Genomic DNA, 19,070 nt, shown 5'->3' on the forward strand with positions numbered 1-19,070 from the left:
TGTTGAGGGAGTTGTGTTAAAATATGTAAATTTGTGCTGCGGCCAAGAAAGGAAATAAAAATAGGTCTATTGAATGCCTCAGACAGACACATACATACAGACGCGTCAAACTTGTAACGCCCCGACGTTTTGCGTCGAGTATTATAAACGTGCTAGGGCTGCCCAATTTCCCGCACAAAAATATTTTAATTTTATTTTTCGAAACTTATCGCCAATCTTTTCCATATAAGAATAACAGCCACGTCTAAGACAAGAAGTAGTGAACACGTTATAGTAAGTTTGCCTTTGATTTTCTAGGCAATACTGAAAGTTTGTAAAATAAAAGGTAAGCGGCTAACTGAATTAAGTAATCTTACTCTTCCATGTATGTAAGCTATCTACAGAGAAGATTAGAAAATAATAGAAGGAAATTTTTAGTCCGGGAAAACTAATAGTTCAAAAGTAAAAAAAAAAACAGAACATACAATCACAAAGTCGCCAGCATGTTACGTAGCAACATAATATCGTAGTTGTTACTATAATATTATAGTTTGTAGCCTTAAGATTGTTTTGTACCCCAATGTGAATGTTTTATATATTTCGCAGACGATGCACGCTAGTTTGATGTTTTGTCATTTCCTTCGAGATATGCTAATGGCCTATGAAGAAATAGCTTGAAATACAGACATGCATTTTGATTTATTAGAGTAGTTGTTATATGCATAAAGGAATCATTTATTTTAAAGGTACTTCGACAGATGATGTTTTTAACGACGATGTAGTTGTTTTTTTTTTTTTGTTTTTTTTTTTGTTTTTTGGCTTGCTTTGCGCTGAAATGCTCTTGGTTTGATTACCAGTTAGATTAGGGAGCCGATACTGACTGCTCAAGTGAAGTATAGCCAACAGAGAGGAGTTTAGGTAAACGGGTCTTAATATCGAAACCGTACCCACTAACTTAACAATAATGCGGAAGTGAGTATTGAAATCGTGGAGACCGAGTTCGATACCCGGCACGCACCACTGACATTTCGTACATAATAATCTTCGTTAAATAAACTTAAAGATTTGTTGGTTATAGGAAATTAAGCTGAAAGTTTATTTATTTATTTATACACTTTATTTGTACACCACAAATAGGAAAAAAAAACTATGGACACAACAAAAATAAACTTGAAAAGTAGGATACAAAGGGCGGCCTTATCGCTTAGTAGCGATCTCTTCCAGGCAACCTTAGGATTAGGAAAACCAAATTATCATAAGTTAACAGTTCCCTTTTTGTTTAACGACCAGTTCCAGTTTTGACGACCTCCCTGGCGCAACTGGTGGGCGCTGTAAATTTAAGTAGGAGGTCCCGGGTTCGATTCCCGGCACGGGTAATTTGGGAATTTATAAGTCCACTGACATTTCGGAGTTATATGCTTTTTTTTAATGTAAGCAATTTTTTTTTTTTTTTTTTTTGTGCCTTTTTCTTCGTCTCTGGTCCAATAAGGATGATGGATAAATCTCTGTCAGAAACCAACTTAGATGGTATTTGCAGTAAAGACACCACACCACCAAATTTCACATCGCTTCGATACAAAAGAAAACGGGATGAGGTTGGCTCTGCAGATTTTAGGATCTTCCAGGAAGAGATGAGAGATATGATCAAATCACTTTTTTCCGTGCAGGAACAAGAGTTAAAAAAGATTGCCCCCACACTCAAGGATATACAACAGTCGTATCAAAATATTGAGAAAACGATTGCATTCTTGTCTGCACAGAATGAAGAATTTAAAGAAAAAATTTTTAAGTTGGAAACTCAAGTTAAGGAAGACAGAACGTATATTGGTGTTTTAGAAGAAAAAATAGAGGACTTACAGAGAGGAAGTAGAAAATCAAATTTTGAAATAAAAAATGTTCCAAAGAAAAGTAATGAAACGAAGGAAGATTTAATTGAAATGGTCAATTGTTTGTCAAAATGTGTTGGTAGTAGCTTAACTAATGCGAATATAACAGACATATATAGAGTGCGTGGGAAAAGAGAGGGCATTACTAACACACCAATCGTTGTTGAAACCTCTTCTACCATACTTAAGTCTGATATCTTGAGGTTGTGTAAAATGTATAATGTTAAACACAAATCTAAATTGTGTGCCAAAAATCTAGGATTCCGCACCTCAGAAGACACTCCTATATTTGTATCAGATCAGCTTACCCCTAAGGGAGCCCGTCTTTATTTTCTTGCTCGTGAACTGGTGAAAACGAAGGCATACCGATTCTGCTGGACAGCGTTTGGGAAAATTCATGTAAGAAAGGACGAAAACTCCCCTATCATTACTATAAAAGATGAAGCTCAGATCTCATACCTATTACGTGGAGCATGACTAAGACACTTTGTTATTATTAATTTATTTTTATTAACACTAAATCTAGTTTTAAACTGCTGGTCAACTAATTTTTATTTGCTTTTTAAAAATATGTTACACTACTACAATACACACACTTGCACTCAAACATCAAACACATTACACTACAAGAATATTGATATAGTCCCGTTCAAACACACGCGTCATCATCAGTGGCTTAGCCACACACAATTCATGCTAAGAGTCATTGCATCCAGTCTTTTTCTATTAAATTATGGATAACACATCACTAACTCAATCCGACCTAGACAATGCAGAAATTTCGCAGGCAGTGATATGTGAAATATCAGATCTTCCAAAGCATATTAGTATTAATAACAAAGGTCTTACTGTCCTTTCTCAAAACATTAGAAGTATTTATCGTAACTTTGATGACTTTTGTGTGACCTTGTCCCAGTTAAATCACGAACCTGATGTTTTGATTCTTACTGAATGCTGGCTGAGCCAAAATAAGCCTATTCCTCAACTGAGAAATTACATCTCTCATAATTCTACTATGCATTTAAACCAAAATGATGGTGTAGTTGCCTATACTAAAAATACAATCAATGTTAATTTTAAAGAAGTTCAGCTAGTGCATGCATCATGCTTACAATTAGTAACAAATAACAACAATGTCATATTAGGCATCTATCGCTCGCCATCTCATAACAGTGCTGATAGTTTTATTGAATCTCTTAACTCGCATTTAGAAAATATTAAATCCTACAAGAATATCACAATAACTGGTGACATAAATATAAATATTATTTCAAAACTTACTGAACACACGTACGAACGCAATAATAGAACAAATTACCTTAATATGCTCACTCTTCATGGTTTACTTCCAGGTCATTTACTACCAACTAGGGAAGATAATTGCTTGGATCACTGTATGCTTAAATTAGAGAAAACCAAACGTAGTGCTTTTATAACTGTACTCAATACTACTGTTACTGACCATGCCATGCAACTTCTTCACTTATCAAATATAGTTGGTAGCAAATATAGATGTTCAAAGATCAAGACAATTACTGACTTTAATGAAGCACTCAAGAGTCTTGCTAATAAAAACATCTCTATACTACTACATTGCGATAACCCTAATATATTAATTGAAGAATTAACAAATAAAATTAAAGATTCTCTAGACGAAAATACAAGAACTTTAATAATTCCTAAATGTAAACGTATTATTAAACCGTGGATAACTCCAGGAGTCCTGCGTTGTATAAGGCACAGAAATAAGTTACAGAAAAGTTTTCGTGCTAATTCCTTTGATGGTAACTTAAAAATTGTTTACAAAAGATATCGCAACCATTGTAATAACTTAATTAAAAAACTAAAACGTAAATTTGAAAAAGACCAGTTGAATAAATCTACAAAAAATTATAAAGCACTTTGGAAGAACATTAAAAGTTTTACTAATCTGAATATCTCAAAAAATAAAAATACGGATCTCCTAAGTATTAAGCCTTCCCCTTCTGAATCTGTTAATCTTGTTAATACATATTTTGCTGGTGTTGGAAAAAAACTGGCCGAGAATATCCTTCTAAATAATCCGCAACAAAAGCCACCTAGGCTCATCACCTCTAACTACTCCCATTATTCATCATTTGGCCTCCTTGAAACTGATTTTAAGGAAGTTAGTGACATACTTGTGAATCTAAAAACGGGTAGTGCATCAGGGTGGGACAATGTCCCAACAGAATTTCTTAAACTAGCTAACAATTTGATTGCTCCCATCATTGCGCACTTTGTTAATCGTTGCTTCAGTACAGGAAATTTTCCTGCTATCTTAAAAAAATCGATTGTTACACCAGTCCATAAGGGGGGAACCACTAATGATGTTAGTAACTTTAGACCGATCTCAGTATTACCTGCTATCTCCAAAGTTCTTGAAAAAATAATCAACATACGACTGCTTAATTATTTAGAACAACGCAATATATTATCTGAATGCCAATACGGATTCAGACGAGGTAAGTCTACAGAAGATGCTGTATCAGCACTTAGTACTCTCATCGTAAAACAGTTAGATAGCAATAAAAAATGTCTCACAGTCTTCCTTGATCTTAGAAAAGCTTTTGATACTGTTTCGGTGCCCATTCTTATCAAAAAACTCGAATCTATTGGTGTAAGGGATACGATATTGTCTTTGTTTAAGAGCTATCTGAGTGAGCGTACCCAAGTAATCAAGATTGATGGATATATTAGTAGGGAGATAGATATTAATTATGGCGTCCCCCAGGGTAGTGTTTTGGGTCCAACCTTATTTTTAATCTATATCAATGAACTGTGTAATCTAAAGCTACAACATGGACAAATCTTCTCATACGCAGATGACACTGCCATTGTGTTCACTGGCAACTCTTGGGAAGAAGTTCACAGTCATGCTGAGAGAGGGCTCAGGGACATTTCTAAGTGGCTGGTATGGAATCTTTTGACGCTTAATACAGAAAAAACTAAATATATGTGTTTTACTATCCGTGAATGTACACAACCAGGTCAACATCTTAAACTTAAGATTCATACATGCGGACAGTTACGCAATGACGCGATCTGTGACTGCCCGGTTATACAGAAAGTTTCGACTATTAAGTACCTCGGTGTAGTGCTAGATCAACGAATGACTTGGTATTTTCATATAGATTTAGTCTCTAACAGGATCAGGAAACTAATATGGATATTCAAAAGCCTGAGACATATAGCTTCTAAAAAAATTTTGAATACGGTGTACATAACTCTTGTTCAATCAATTATATGCTACTGTATAACAGTCTGGGGTGGTGCAGCCAAAACGAAATTTATTGAGCTAGAGAGAGCCCAACGATCTCTTTTAAAAGTAATGTTCTTTAAATCTTATCTGTTCCCTACTTCACAACTCTACTCCACCTCTGGGATACTTTCAGTCAGGCAGCTATATGTTTTGAACATAGTTCTTAGAAGGCACAAATCTTTACCGTTTATAGCTTTAAATAAACGTAATCGATTTGTTGTGGCAAAACCTCTTCGCACCAGAACTGTTTTTGCGCGAAATCAATATTTCTCGCAATCAAGTTACTTATATAACACGATTAACAGAAAACTTAAAATATATCCGCAAAAATTGCATGCATGCAAAGAAATATTAAATAAATTTCTATTAACATTAAATTATAATGAAGTGGAATCGCTATTAAAACGCATAATTTAATATTAAAACAATTATAGAGGTTAAAACACACACACACACGCACGCACACGCACACGCACACGCACACACACACACACACACACCCACACGCATACTCACACCCTCACGCATACTCACAAACACGCACGCGAATTACTTTACACTTTAAATATATTGTAATGTCATTTTTCTTTAATGTTCATTTTTTAGTTAACTTAATTTCTTCTGTTAAGATGTCTATTATTTTTAATATCAACTCAAATATTTTTGTTTGTATACCTACCCTCGTTTTTATGTTTATTTCTTGTTATGGAAGAGCGGTGTCTTCTGACACAGGGGTAGTAATACTACCCTTAAAAGAAGGCTCCAGCCATTAGTGTTTAAAGTAATTTTATTTACCCAAATAAACTATTTTTATTTTTTTATTTTTTTTTTTTAAGCAATTAAAATATTACTTGCTTTAACGGCGAATGAAAATATCGTTAGGAAACCTGAGAGTTCTCAATGATGTCTTCAACGGCGTGTGAAGTCTACCAATCTGGACGGCCGATTGGCGCAGTTTGCAGCGACCCTGCTTTCTGAGTCCAAGGCCGTGGGTTCGATTCCCACTACTGGAAAATGTTTGTGTGATGAGCATGAATGTTTTTCAGTGTCTGGGTGTTTATATGTATATTCTAAGTATTTATGTATATTATTTATAAAAATATTCATCAGTCATCTTAGTACCCATACCACAAGCTACGCTTAAATTGGGGCTAGATGGCGATGTGTGTATTGTCGTAGTATATTTATTATTTATTTATTAATCTACACTTGGCCAGCGTGGTAGGCTAAGGCCTAAACCCTTCTCATTCTGCCCTCTGCCCTACAGTGGGCCGTTGGCCGTAATGGGTTGATGAAGATGATGACGATGAAATATGATTGGGTTTCGGTGAACTCTCTCTCTCTGGGGCCGTGAATACCTCTGGTTCAATCCGCGCCTAACTTAATGACTAACTAATCATTTCCGTATTATCTCTGGACTGGTGTGGGTAGTTACCGACGAAGACGTTCGCTAGCGTAGACGTGTGAGGTATACCGGTAAAATACCACATAAGGTCATGCTTGCAGTGCGATGGCTGTTGGAGTCGGAATGTTCCCTCGGGGGGAATTATGAACAGTGTCTGCAGTGTGGAATGCCTTCCTTTACGATGAGCAGACGTCATGACTCTGATGATGATTATATTTTGATTTTTTATGTTTTGTAGTGACAGCTTCCAAGACTTCGTTTGATGGCGCATTATACTTTCAGTTTAGTCGCATAAACTGACCTTAAAGGATATTGCCCGTGGACAGGCCCAGGATTTGGCAGCGTGTCACATGTATATTTAATCCAAAAAAAATGTCTTAAATCTGGGTGAATAAATCAAAATAGTTTGCAGAATTTTGAAAGATAATTGTTTTTTTTAAGTAATAAATTAAAACCACCGTGACATTAAATTACGTGTCATTAGGGGCCCAACGTTCCTAAGAAAATGGGCAATGTCCTTTGCAAGAAAATATCAGTAGTTTAGGAAAATACTTTAATTAAATAAATATATTTGCGCTCAAACATATCGGTTCGAACGGCAGTTTCATAAGTGAAGCAGTGTAAAGAGAAAAAGCTTCGTGGTAGTTTTTAAAAAAAATATAATTTTTATTACTTTCTATTTACGAAATTAACATACACTTATTGCTTTAAAATTTTGTTTCGAAATCCAAAAACGCAATCGCCACATTTGCGGACCTACATTAGTCGTGTAAAAACACCACCTTTGCATTGTAAATGTCGATACAGCCGCGCAAAAAACCGCCCAGCATTCCGACCTGTACAAACATTTGCGCCCATAGAGATTTTATAAATATCCTATAGAGCGGCTATTGGGTAAAAAAAACAACCGCAACGGAACTGGAAGTGTATAATTTGTACAAGCCCCTAAGCTTTCAAATAGTTTCTTATCCCTAATTGTGTTGTGTAACAAAAAGTATTTATTCAAAACAACTAACTCAAAGAGTGATAAATAAAAAATATAGAGGATATTTTAATACGAAAGTAATTGTTACTGTTTCATGTATGAGTGTTTTGTAAAAGTTACTTTGAATACTTTTTTCGTATAACGAATGTATGTACAACTGAGAGTTTACTAATTTAACAATTCGTGTGAAGTTAAAAATGTGTAAGTAGTGCCTAATCAGGTTGCTGTGTTGTTTCCAATCTTTGTGATGCAAAAAATTTGTAGTTGAGTGTTCTGTTGACACAAATATAGACACTCTATCTGTCTATATACGTGTTTAATTTCCATCTTCTAGGCAACAGATTACTGTTAAGTTAAGTGGCATTAAGTGTTTAACATGCCCGACTTTAGATAACATGGTCCTGGGTTCCATTCTAGTACTAGGACATTGGGCAACTTGCATTAAGTAGCGTGGTCTTACAGTACCTTAATGACAACTTATAGCATACTACAATTCAATGAAATAAACTAAAAAGCAAAATCCTTTTATACTATGATTTGTAGGTAATATGTATTTTTATGTGATATTGTTTAATTCGAAACAGAGAACCGCATCATTATAATACTGTAGTAGGATTTACAGTAAGGTTCACTGTTTCAGCGCTGATTTTCAGTTCAAGTCACTCGACATTTCAGACCGGCCCAGAAATGCCAAGGTTTTTAAGCTCCCAATCGCTCCCTCTCGAAGGAGACCTGTGCTCAACAGCTGGCCATTACTACTCGTAAGCTAGTAAAGAAGAGACAATATAGCGATAAGACCGCAAAATTATATCTTGTACCTTAACGCTCTTCTATTTGTATTTTTGTAATTTTTTCCTGTGGTGTACGATAAGGGTGTCATCAATTCATCCACTCTTTATAACAATTTTTTTTTTCGGCCATTATAAAGAGCGGTCTTATCGCTATATTGTCTCTTGATGGCCGACTGGCGCAGTGGCCAGCGACCCTGCTTTCTAGGTCCAAGGCCGTGGGTTCGATTCCCACAACTGGAAAATGTTTGTGTGATGAACACGAATGTTTTTCAGTGTCGGGGTGTTTATCAGTAAATTATAAGTATTTACGTGTTTTACGTGTATCTTATAACCCATAACACAATGCTTACTTTGGGGCTAGATGGTGATGTGTGTATTGTCGTAGTATATTATTATTTATTATTATTATATATCCAAATGCGCCGTGTGATGTGGTGTGTTAAATTTAGTAGTAGCATAGCGCCCTCGTAGTAGAAGCGGTGATAGCGCAGTGGGTAGGAGCTCAACATCACTTTCGGGGGGCTGAGTTCTAATCCCAGCACGCACCTCTTACTTTTATGTGCGATTTAAGTAATTAAAAATATCATTTGCTTCGACGGTGAAGGAAAACATCGTGAGGAAACCTGCATGTCTGACAGTTTTACATATGTTCTTAAAGGTATGTGGTGGCCACCAATCCGCACTGGGCCAGTAGATGGACTACGGCCTTAACCCCTTCTCAATGTGGGAGGAGACCTGTGCCCTGTTGTGGGCCGGTAATAGGTCGATATGATGATGATGGTGATGACAGCGCTCTCTGTGCTACTGTGTTAGGCCAGCGTGGTGATTATGGGCAATCCCTCCCGTTGGGCGATTTTAGTCCAGCAGTGGACAGATAGTGAATAGTAGCCAAATGGCTCCTTTTTACAAACGAAGGTGTGAGTCTGTTACTAATATAACGTGTATATATCTCTGTTTGCACCACTTTCCACGACGCGATGCAAAAAACGAAAACATCGTATGGAAAACAGGCACTCTTCGAGATCGCTTTACATTTACCGCGAAGTGTGAATGCCGGACTTATTTCTGCAATAACAGAAATTCTTTTAAAAAAACCCGACGTCAAAAGCCACTGCATAGATACGTCTGCTTGCGGCCGAAGTCTGCTATTAAAAATGTGTGTCAGTGGTCGATCAATGACAACAAGTAACAATAAAATAAAATTAAATTTAAAACGTTTATTAACATTAAACCACCAATTAACAAATTAAAAAAAATCCACACAAGGGAAGTTGTGTTTACTTTTCACTCTGCTTTTATGCAATGAATTATAAGCGTGCACTGCTGTTCGGAAACAAACTTTATCGCAACATGATATACATGACATTTTTTTAATATTAAACTTTTTTTTTAATTTCTTCAATATTTTTTTATTAAAATGAGGCAGGCAACGGGCTCTGGACTGGACGAATTGTAAAACGACATATTCTAATTAAAACTTGTGTTATAATAGAACTGTTGCTTAGATTAGTGTTGTTCATTTTGATAAAGTAGGCTCAGCTTTTATAGTGATTCCCAAGGAAAAATTCCTTGGAACCCTCGTAGCTTTAGTTTTAAGTTGACGAATTTAGTCATCAACTGACTCCTATGTCATATTTTACATGAAATGTATGCATCAAAGTGCCATCTAAGTGCCTATTTGAATAAAGAAATATTTGACTTTGACTTTGACTTTGACTAAGATAATTCTGGACCTACAACTGCTTACATTTAGAAAATGTGTAAAAACACATCTATTACAGCATCAAATGTATAGTAACACATTTGATGAATTTCTGAATAACAAGGTAGATTGGAAGCAGCCAGCTTTGCTCACATTTCCCGCAAGCATTATTTAACTACTTATTGCTTTTAAGTTATTTAAGAGTGGGATTTTCAAATTGTTTACTTTTTTTTCATGTAATTGGGAGAGCTGACGATGCCACTAAGTTGTTCTCAGTCTTCTCAAGAGACCCATATGATAGCCGTAGAGATCTATATTATTTAACTATTTATTGCTTTTAAGTTATTTAATAGTTCGATTTTTTTAATTGTTTATCTTTTTATGTAAGTCGGAGAGCTGACGGTGGCCTCTACCACTTAGTGACCTTCTCAAGAGATCCTTAGTATGGCCCCGGGATCTGTGAGTATTGTTAACTTTGCCGATAGTTTCCATCTTGAATCAAAGCCACTTGACAAATGAAATCGTTAAAAAAACCAACACGATCGCATTTAGGTCGAACCAGCCGCAGTTATAAAACTTTAATAACATAAAATAAATCTTATTCTACCACATCGAATGAATATCAAGCCGCCACTGGCAAGCGAATATGAAAAGAATTTTAAGTAAGGAATTAAACGAATTTTAGGCGCTTTACGACGGCGGCCGTATGAATAGTCCATGGCAGCCATTGTTACATGCGATGGTGTATTTTTGGCTACAAAAAAGGAAAATTTTCTTCAACTATTTTAGTAGGTACATAAACTTTTCGTAATAGAATAATTAATGTTTTTAGGAAATACAGATTATTTTTAAGGTTCCTTATCCAAACGGATCCTAATCCTAAGACTCCGCTGTCAGTCCATCTGCCTGTCTTTCCGTCAGTCAGTAACCATGACAGTTAGACGGTTAAAATTGTCACAGATGGTATTGTATTTCTGTTGCTACTATTTATTTATTAAGAGCAAAATACGTATTAACCGTTTTGAAATACAGAACACACACAATAACATGCACTTATATGCATGTGTCAATTATAAGTGCACAAAGCATTGACAAAGCGTCATGTAACTTTAATTTGAAAAAAAAATCTTAGAGAAAAACAAAAATAATTAACACAGTTATTAACTGTATTTATTGATACTCTTTATTTGTTACTACATGTTAAAGAATCAATAAACGTATAGAAAAACAAAGACAGAAGCAGAATATAAAAGGCAGCCTTATCGCATAGTTGCGATCTCTGCCACCTTAGGATTAGGATGAGGAAAACAGAATCCAGAAAGCAGAATATCTTTTGTAAATTTTACATGAAAACCTTTTTTAGCATTAAGACCCATAAGATTAACCTCACACCATTGAATTATTCTATTTAGATAAATTTGTATCAAATTAATGTCATTTTCCGATTTTACGGTTTCAGTAATACTCTCGGTTATCAGCTTGTAAAGAGCAAGAACAGTTATTCACTTCAGTTTTTATGTTTTTCATAAAAACCAGAAATAATAGAGGCCATAAATGAGAACCCTGAGGTACCCCAAATCGGGCTAGTTGACTGATAGATTCATAACCGTATACAACAACAATTTGGGATTTCTGCTCCAAATACGAAACTGAGAAAGCTTGTGGACAAGAAGTTGGTGGTCACTATAACAACATAACAGTATATTAAAAACAGTATGAAATAAATATTTAATGGGGCTCCCATACAAAGTCATGATTTTTTTGTAGTTTTTATAGATAATGGTACGAAAACCTTGGTGCGTAAGTTTTTAATATCTTAATATTATAACGTTTGTTATATACACCAGGTGTTGCATGCGATTTTGCCAGCGTTTGATTTGATTTTTTTTTTAAATCCTGTGTATGAGCATGAACTATTTTTAAGATCGGTTTAGCTGCTAAGCATTCTAGTCTATCTTCAGGTTGCAAGCTATCTCTGTGGCAAAATCGTAATAACTAGTGGTACCCTTGTGTGGTGAAAGGCTGAATTTTACCGTTATATGTAAGTTTATTGTTTCTATTCACTCACATTCTAAAGGCTGGACAGAATTGTTATTGACAATCCAGATCTCAGAGATTACCTTAACCTCGGTTGTCAACAATTATAATTCAACGATATATTATAACACCAGCAATACTTCCAAGTAAATGAAACGGTTCCAGTAAGTTTTCGGAAAAGATATGGCCGTCGCTCTCTATTTGTTCGGTAGCTCATAAACTTGACTTACAGCCGCACTCCAGATATATTGCGTCGTTTATTGGAAATCTCAGTTATATGCACCACTCCATATTTAGAAACTAGTCGACTTCAGTGGTAGGTCGTATACCAAGTTTACTTAAATAGAAAACTTACAGAATACAAAACGTAAAGCGGTGGTGACTGCGTTTATAGTCTGTTTTTCTAAAAATTGTCTAGGGAACCGTTTGTTTAACCATACTCTTTGACGACCTCCCTGGCGCAACGGTGAGGTCCCGGGTTGGTTTTCTGAATTTTCTCTGGTCTGGTCTTGCTTTGGCCGTGGCTAGTTACCACCAAACCACGAAAATATGTGCCGCTAAGCGATTTAGTGTTCCGGTGCGATGTTTCGTAGAAACCGATTAGGTTAGCCCGCTACCATCTTAGACTGCATCATCACTGGTGAGATTGCAGTCAAGGGCTAGCTTGTAGTGGAATAAAAACAAAAAATCTGATAATGGACAAACTGAACTCCATCTGGCCATCTGCTACTCATTACCCGTTTGCTCGGAAGTTTGTAGCTCGGATATATTTTTGTCTTAGTACAATTATATTTTTTCCTTTCAAGGTAAGCTTTAGTATATGATTTTTAAATACAATACTTGTTTTAAAAGTAGGTACATTAGCAGACCAGTAGTAATAGAGCTTTTTGTGACAGAGATCGTCCGGGTAAATACTGCAGCCATGCTAGTTTCTGCCGCTAAGCGACATTGCTGTCTGAAGAGCGTGGTTGTCAGTGTAATTACAGGCAAATAATTCTCAGCACCTACACTTCCGGTTTTTTCAAAGTCAAAGTCAAAGTCAAATATTTCTTTATTCAAATAGGCACATAGATGGCACTTTTGATGCGTACATAACATGATGTGACATAGGAGTGAGTTGATAGCGATAAATAAATTCGTCAACCTAAAACTAAAGCTACGAGGGTTCCAAACGCGCCCTGGTCTAAGAAGAAGCCCACAACGTATTTAGCTGGTTGTTATTTTTTTTTCGTTATGACCATCTCACATTGTCATTTAAAAACTATTTAAGAAGCAACCTGGTTAGAGCAATAATTTACACCCAAGCATTTTTATCGTTGACGTACTCCTCAATACTATAATAGGAAAATTTATTGGTCCCTCAACCAATCACTGGGCGACACATTGCTGAACGTGGCCCTTGCATGCCTTACGAAATTTTGCTTTTATTGTTACTCCATCAATTATTACTATAAAAATGACCATATCATAAAAATACCACCTACGCTTCCGGCTGATGGACATAAGCTGACACATTGCAGGACGTGGCACTTGCATGCCTTACGAAGTGTTGCTTTTATTATTACTCCATCAATTATTACTATAAAAATGGCTATATTATAAAAATACACAAAACCAAATAGTAAAGCAATGAATAAGAACCTCAAATGCAAGTACAAAGTTCCCTGTTTGCCGATAGAATTATGGCATATTATTTTAACCGAATGAACTGCTGGTGCTACTAAATTTTGGAACACCGGATTTATGTCTGAATGGACTTAGGAAAGTTTTGGAAACGAATTGGTATAAGTACGTATTTGTTACATAACTTGGTTCTATGCGGACAAATAGTCGAATAAAATGTTGCATTAAAGATAAGCAGGAGAAGTTCAGTCACATATTAGCAAGCAAAAATAGCGTGCCTCTTAATACATCCGTAAACATTTTTGTTGTAATTGAACGCAACACATCTTTGGTGGTTTGTCTATGGCACAGACAGGAACTGTATTTCTATAGACAATAAATTCTTCTTTCCGTAATCTGTGTTTGTTGCTTGTTCATCCTGCTGTCTGCTAGTCATTATTGCAACCATGTTATGTACTTAATACTTTCCGAGTAAAGAAATTGACTATGTAAATAGTCTACTTATTTTGTTTTCTTCACCACAAGCTATAAAAATCTACAGTTTTTCATAACTCTTCGGAGTAGGATTTGACATTTTTATGCCATACATTAGTTAGACGTTGTGTAGTAACCTGCATGCTAGAGATTTTGTATTTGTATATTTTGTTTGCCTTTTGAATTCTACTTCCTTCTCTATGTTTATTTTTTTTTTGTATTTGTATTCTTGACTAGCTTTGCCCGCGATTTCTTTAGCGATAAAATTTTGATTTGCCCTAAAATTAGAATAATCCGCCTATCTTTGACACCTATTTAATGACGGCCGATTGGCGCAGTGGGTAGCGACCCTGCTTTCTGAGTTAAAGGCCGTGGGTTCGATTCCCACAACTGCAAAATGTTTGTATGATGAACATGAATGTTTTCCAGTGTCTGGGTGTTTATCTTTATATTATAAGTATTTATGTATATTCTTATGAATATGATAACACATAAATACTTATTATATACAGATAAACACCCAGACACTGAAAAACATTCATGTTCATCACACAAACATTTTCCAGTTGTGGGAATCGAACGAACGACCTTGGACTCAGAAAGCAGGGTCGCTGCCCACTGCGCCACTCGGCCGTCAAATTCCTTCAGTTCATTAGTTCATACGGTAAATGGCTACAAACATACAGAAAAACACACTTTGGCGTAATTATATTAATATACTAGATGTGGTGTACGAATAAACAGTTGTTATAATAGTAATTTAGTGGGCCGTGCAATAATTGTAGACATTACTATTCCACATGACGATTATCTGGTGAAAGCTGAAAAGGAAAAAGTATCTATATACTTGGACCTTGCTCACGAGATAACCGCCATGTGGAATATTGAGTCGGCAGTTATTGTTCCGATCGTCGTTTCAGTCAATGGTCTTCTCGCGAAAAGCTTCGACCAACATCTTAAGAAGCTTTCGCATGGTTGTTGGATCAAGGGTCGGATACAAAAGGCAGTAGTCCTTGAAACGGCTCGTATTGTGAGGAGGTTCCTCACTCTGGAGCCATGACCGCTGGTTGCTTGGGCATTCAGAAGCCCCGCAAGCGGAGGGTTGTTTTTTTTTTCTTATGAATTTTTAATAGTGTTTTCTGTTTTTGTAAGCATTGTTAAGAATTTAAAAAAAAATGAATGAAAAAAAATAGTAATTTAAATAATAAGTAAGAATTTAGTTTAAGTAATTTCATAGTAATTTCTCCAAAACGATCTCAAAGGCGTTTGGAGTCTACCAATCCGCACTTTAGCGGCATGGTGGAAATGGTGGAAATCTCCCGCATTATGAATGAAAACCCGTACTCTGGTGGACTGGTAATCAGGTGATAACGATCGGTGAAACACCCAGTGCTTTGTTACTCCAAAATTGCAATTTTTCCGGTTCGGACCGCAAGCCGCAAATAGCCGCTAACGTATTATAAACAGTTGACCAGAAAAATGGAACTAACACAATATATTTGGAATAACGACCTTTATGTGACCAGCTATATGATTTATTCGCGTTCCATATTGCTTTGAAACAGCCAATTTACAGCAACGTCGTGATTCCAGTAGCTGCAATATGTTTACTGTGAACATGATGTATTGTTCAAGAGTATTTCTTCGACGGGCATCTTCGCGTATTGACAGACGGAGTGTTCCAGAAAATTTACCTATTTAACATAAGGTATTAAATTTATGTGTAGAAACTATTTGTTTTTTTTAGCAAAAACACGCCCTGTGAAAACATTACAGTTGCCTATTTCTCCTCCCCAGTGCAATAAAAAGAATTCAACATGTAAAATAATTACCAAAAATATATAAATAGCAATATAAAATTAAGAATTACTGAATAACAATAATAATAAAAACAAAGCATCAAACATATAATTATTATTGTAGATTACCCACTGTCTAATAACATTTTCATCTCATACACACATTGCCATCTAGCCCCAAGCTAGATGGCAATGTGTGTATTGTCGTAGTATATTTATTTATTTATTTACTATCATACGAGAATTTAATGGCACCTTTGAGTATTGGATACAAGCAGGCGTTACTTTGCGGAATTCCGTGTTATACTAACAATGAACTAAGCTTATTCCGCGAAAAGCAGGAGAATCTGTATGGTGTATGAGACTGTGACTTATAATGGACTGAATGCGAGTGGAATAGATTTTTAAGTCATCTTTGACGGCCGATTGGCGCAGTTTGCAGCGACCCTGCTTTCTGTGTCCAAGGCCGTGGGTTCGATTCCCACAACTGGAAAATGTTTGTGTGATGAGCATGAATGTTTTTCAGTGTCTGGGTGTTTATATGTATATTATAAGTATTTATGTATATTATTAATAAAAAATATTCATCAGTCATCTTAGTACCCATAACACAAGCTACGCTTACTTTGGGGCTAGATGGCGATGTGTGTATTGTCGTAGTATATTTATTTATTTATTTATTTATTATCTTAGGATGCTCCGATGTCGGAGCGAAACATGCCGAAGTATGGTGTGGATTATAAAGATTGACGAAATTATAAATTACACCGTAGCCGATTACCTATAGCAAAATAAGTTGATTGTACTTTAGGCATCCTTGACGAGTACATATTTTTTTTTTCATTGTAGTGAGATGAAATTCTAAGCAGTAGCGCAATTACTGCGGTTTTAGTTAATTAATATCATTAAAGTAGATATTCATTTTAAATTTAATCAGGTATTCTATTTGTCTAGTGGACGTTTAGAAATAGGGCACGTTTTAATTTAGAATACCATCTCTGTTTTCAATTTGCGTACCTTGCCTATAAACTCTGCGCACACCGGACGTATATTACGTCTATTTAAGTATTCCAAGGCTCATTCCAAAACAGAGCAACGCATTTACTGCTTGTAATTAAGTTTACCCCAAAATACAAATTCCACGAACCTATGTCAGTACCTTCCGTCACCTAGCCTTTTGTTCACCGCGTGATCTTGCACAGACAAACTGACATTATTCACAAACAAGGGTCATTGAATATACTTTTTTAAATGGGTTTTGGTTTGGTTAGTACGTGAATAAACTATGAGACTAATGAAAGAAAACCAGGTAGCTACTTTTACTCATACACACTCAACCATAAACAAACACACGCACACACACACACACAAACATACGCAAACACACACTCACCCGCACCCGCAAAATTATCTATATCCCACTATCCTAAGCATACAAAAAATAAAGCACTAAACACTATATCGCCTGTAATGTGAAGTAGGGTATAAATACAAAACTCCACCAGCTTAAATGATAATGGTTAACAGTCTGGACTCCGTTTCGGGGGAGGTAATGTTCTATCCCCGGAACGCACCTCTTACTTTTCAGAGTAACGTGCGTTTTTAATTTAACATGTCAATTATCAATCTCATTTAAAAATTAGTGATGTACGGAAACGATTGGTGTTAATAATAATTAATAATTACGGTACGGTATTCAACAATTAAATATCACCTCAGGCTAACCAAGTGCGTGTTGATAAAACGCACATTACTCAGAAAAATAAATAAAATAAAGTAAAACTTTATTTGGAACAATGGCACTTTAAATATTGGCACTGCAATAGTAACAACTGTGTTGCATGTAGGTACCACCGCCCACATCCGAGTAATATGATGCTAATTATATAAATTTTCTACTAAATTTAGTGTATTGTAACACATACGTGTTGTGTGTGTGTGTGGTGTTGGTGTTGCGTGTGTTTGTGTCTGTGTGTGTGTCTGTATAAGTATGTCTGCGTATGTGCGTGTGTGTGTGTGTTTGGGTGCATGAGTGAGTGTGTGTGATGTGTGTGTAAGAGAGCTTGTATGCATGTTTATACATTTGTTTGTGTAGTTAATTAAAGTGAAGTTTGTGAAGTTATAGTGGGGTATAGAACTTGGTAACCCAGAAAGGGAAGCCGCAGTCTTAAGATCTAGGCCTGTGAATAGCAGGTCCTATAATTTCAAAAAGGACAGGTAAGGGATTTATGTTCTAGTTAAAACCGAGGCACGTCGTGCTTCTTTTATATAGACGCCACTTTGTAATTTTACATTTAACCTTCAACCTTCAGTAGTTAACAATGTTTTAGTTTACTCAAAAGCTTTTTAATTACTTTCTCAACACTTTACACTAACGGGCAAAGGAAAGTGTCAATTTACAAGAATTAGCTGGCAAAGAGGAGACGAACGACGCTTTGATTATAGACAACCGGCAGTAATTATTGAATAATTAGCATCAAACCCTCTTTTTCCTAATGGCCGTGAACAGAAAGCAAAAAAGTTAACACTTTATTTGGTTTGTTGGAAAGAAATGTATTTTTTTGTGTGGTTAATTAGCGAACGTTTTATTTTGCAAGCGAATAATTTTACTACAACATTTTAAAGTAACATTTTCATTAATCTGTTTCTTCAGCAAGCTTTCTTCTATTTGTTCTAAGCTACAACCCAAAGTATGTGTACACAACTTGGAATTAAATTAAACAAAATGTAAAGATAAAATTAAAGTTTAAACAAAAAATAAACACAAAAAACCATTACTTGATACTAAATCATTATAAAGGCGGCACATGCGAACGATGGGATTGTAAAAGTAAGTATTGTTCTTGTAGACACTTAGGACAAAGGGTTTAAAATATTTTAAACTGGTTTTAACGTAAGTATTCATAGTAATGAGCGAATAATCATTACTAACATTTTCCGACGCAATGTTGCCTGTTTATCATTTTTTTACCTGATATACTTCTGTGAGTGTGCTCAGGAACTTCACAATCTTGTTCCTCCTTCCCCGTTCTATCACAGAACGGTGAGCGGTGGTAACCTTTTGTGGTTGATATTCCATCAACACGCACGAATCGTTTTTTATCCACGT

At 35.7% G+C, this 19,070-nt stretch overlaps 1 protein-coding gene across 1 annotated transcript in view; it reads left to right on the plus strand.

Annotated features, from left to right (window-relative positions):
• The first annotated feature begins 1,469 nt into the window (after window positions 1-1,469).
• Window positions 1,470-19,070, plus strand: part of LOC120633977 (spondin-1-like) — a 71,615-nt gene continuing 54,014 nt past the window's right edge. Inside the window, exon 1 of the mRNA XM_039904413.1 lies at window positions 1,470-1,798. Within this exon, the coding sequence (XP_039760347.1) occupies window positions 1,470-1,798 (329 nt within the window). The remainder of the gene's footprint in view (window positions 1,799-19,070) is intronic.

The sequence above is a fragment of the Pararge aegeria genome, chromosome 22 (assembly GCF_905163445.1).
Source record: "Pararge aegeria chromosome 22, ilParAegt1.1, whole genome shotgun sequence".
NCBI classification, from domain to species: Eukaryota; Metazoa; Arthropoda; class Insecta; order Lepidoptera; family Nymphalidae; genus Pararge; species Pararge aegeria.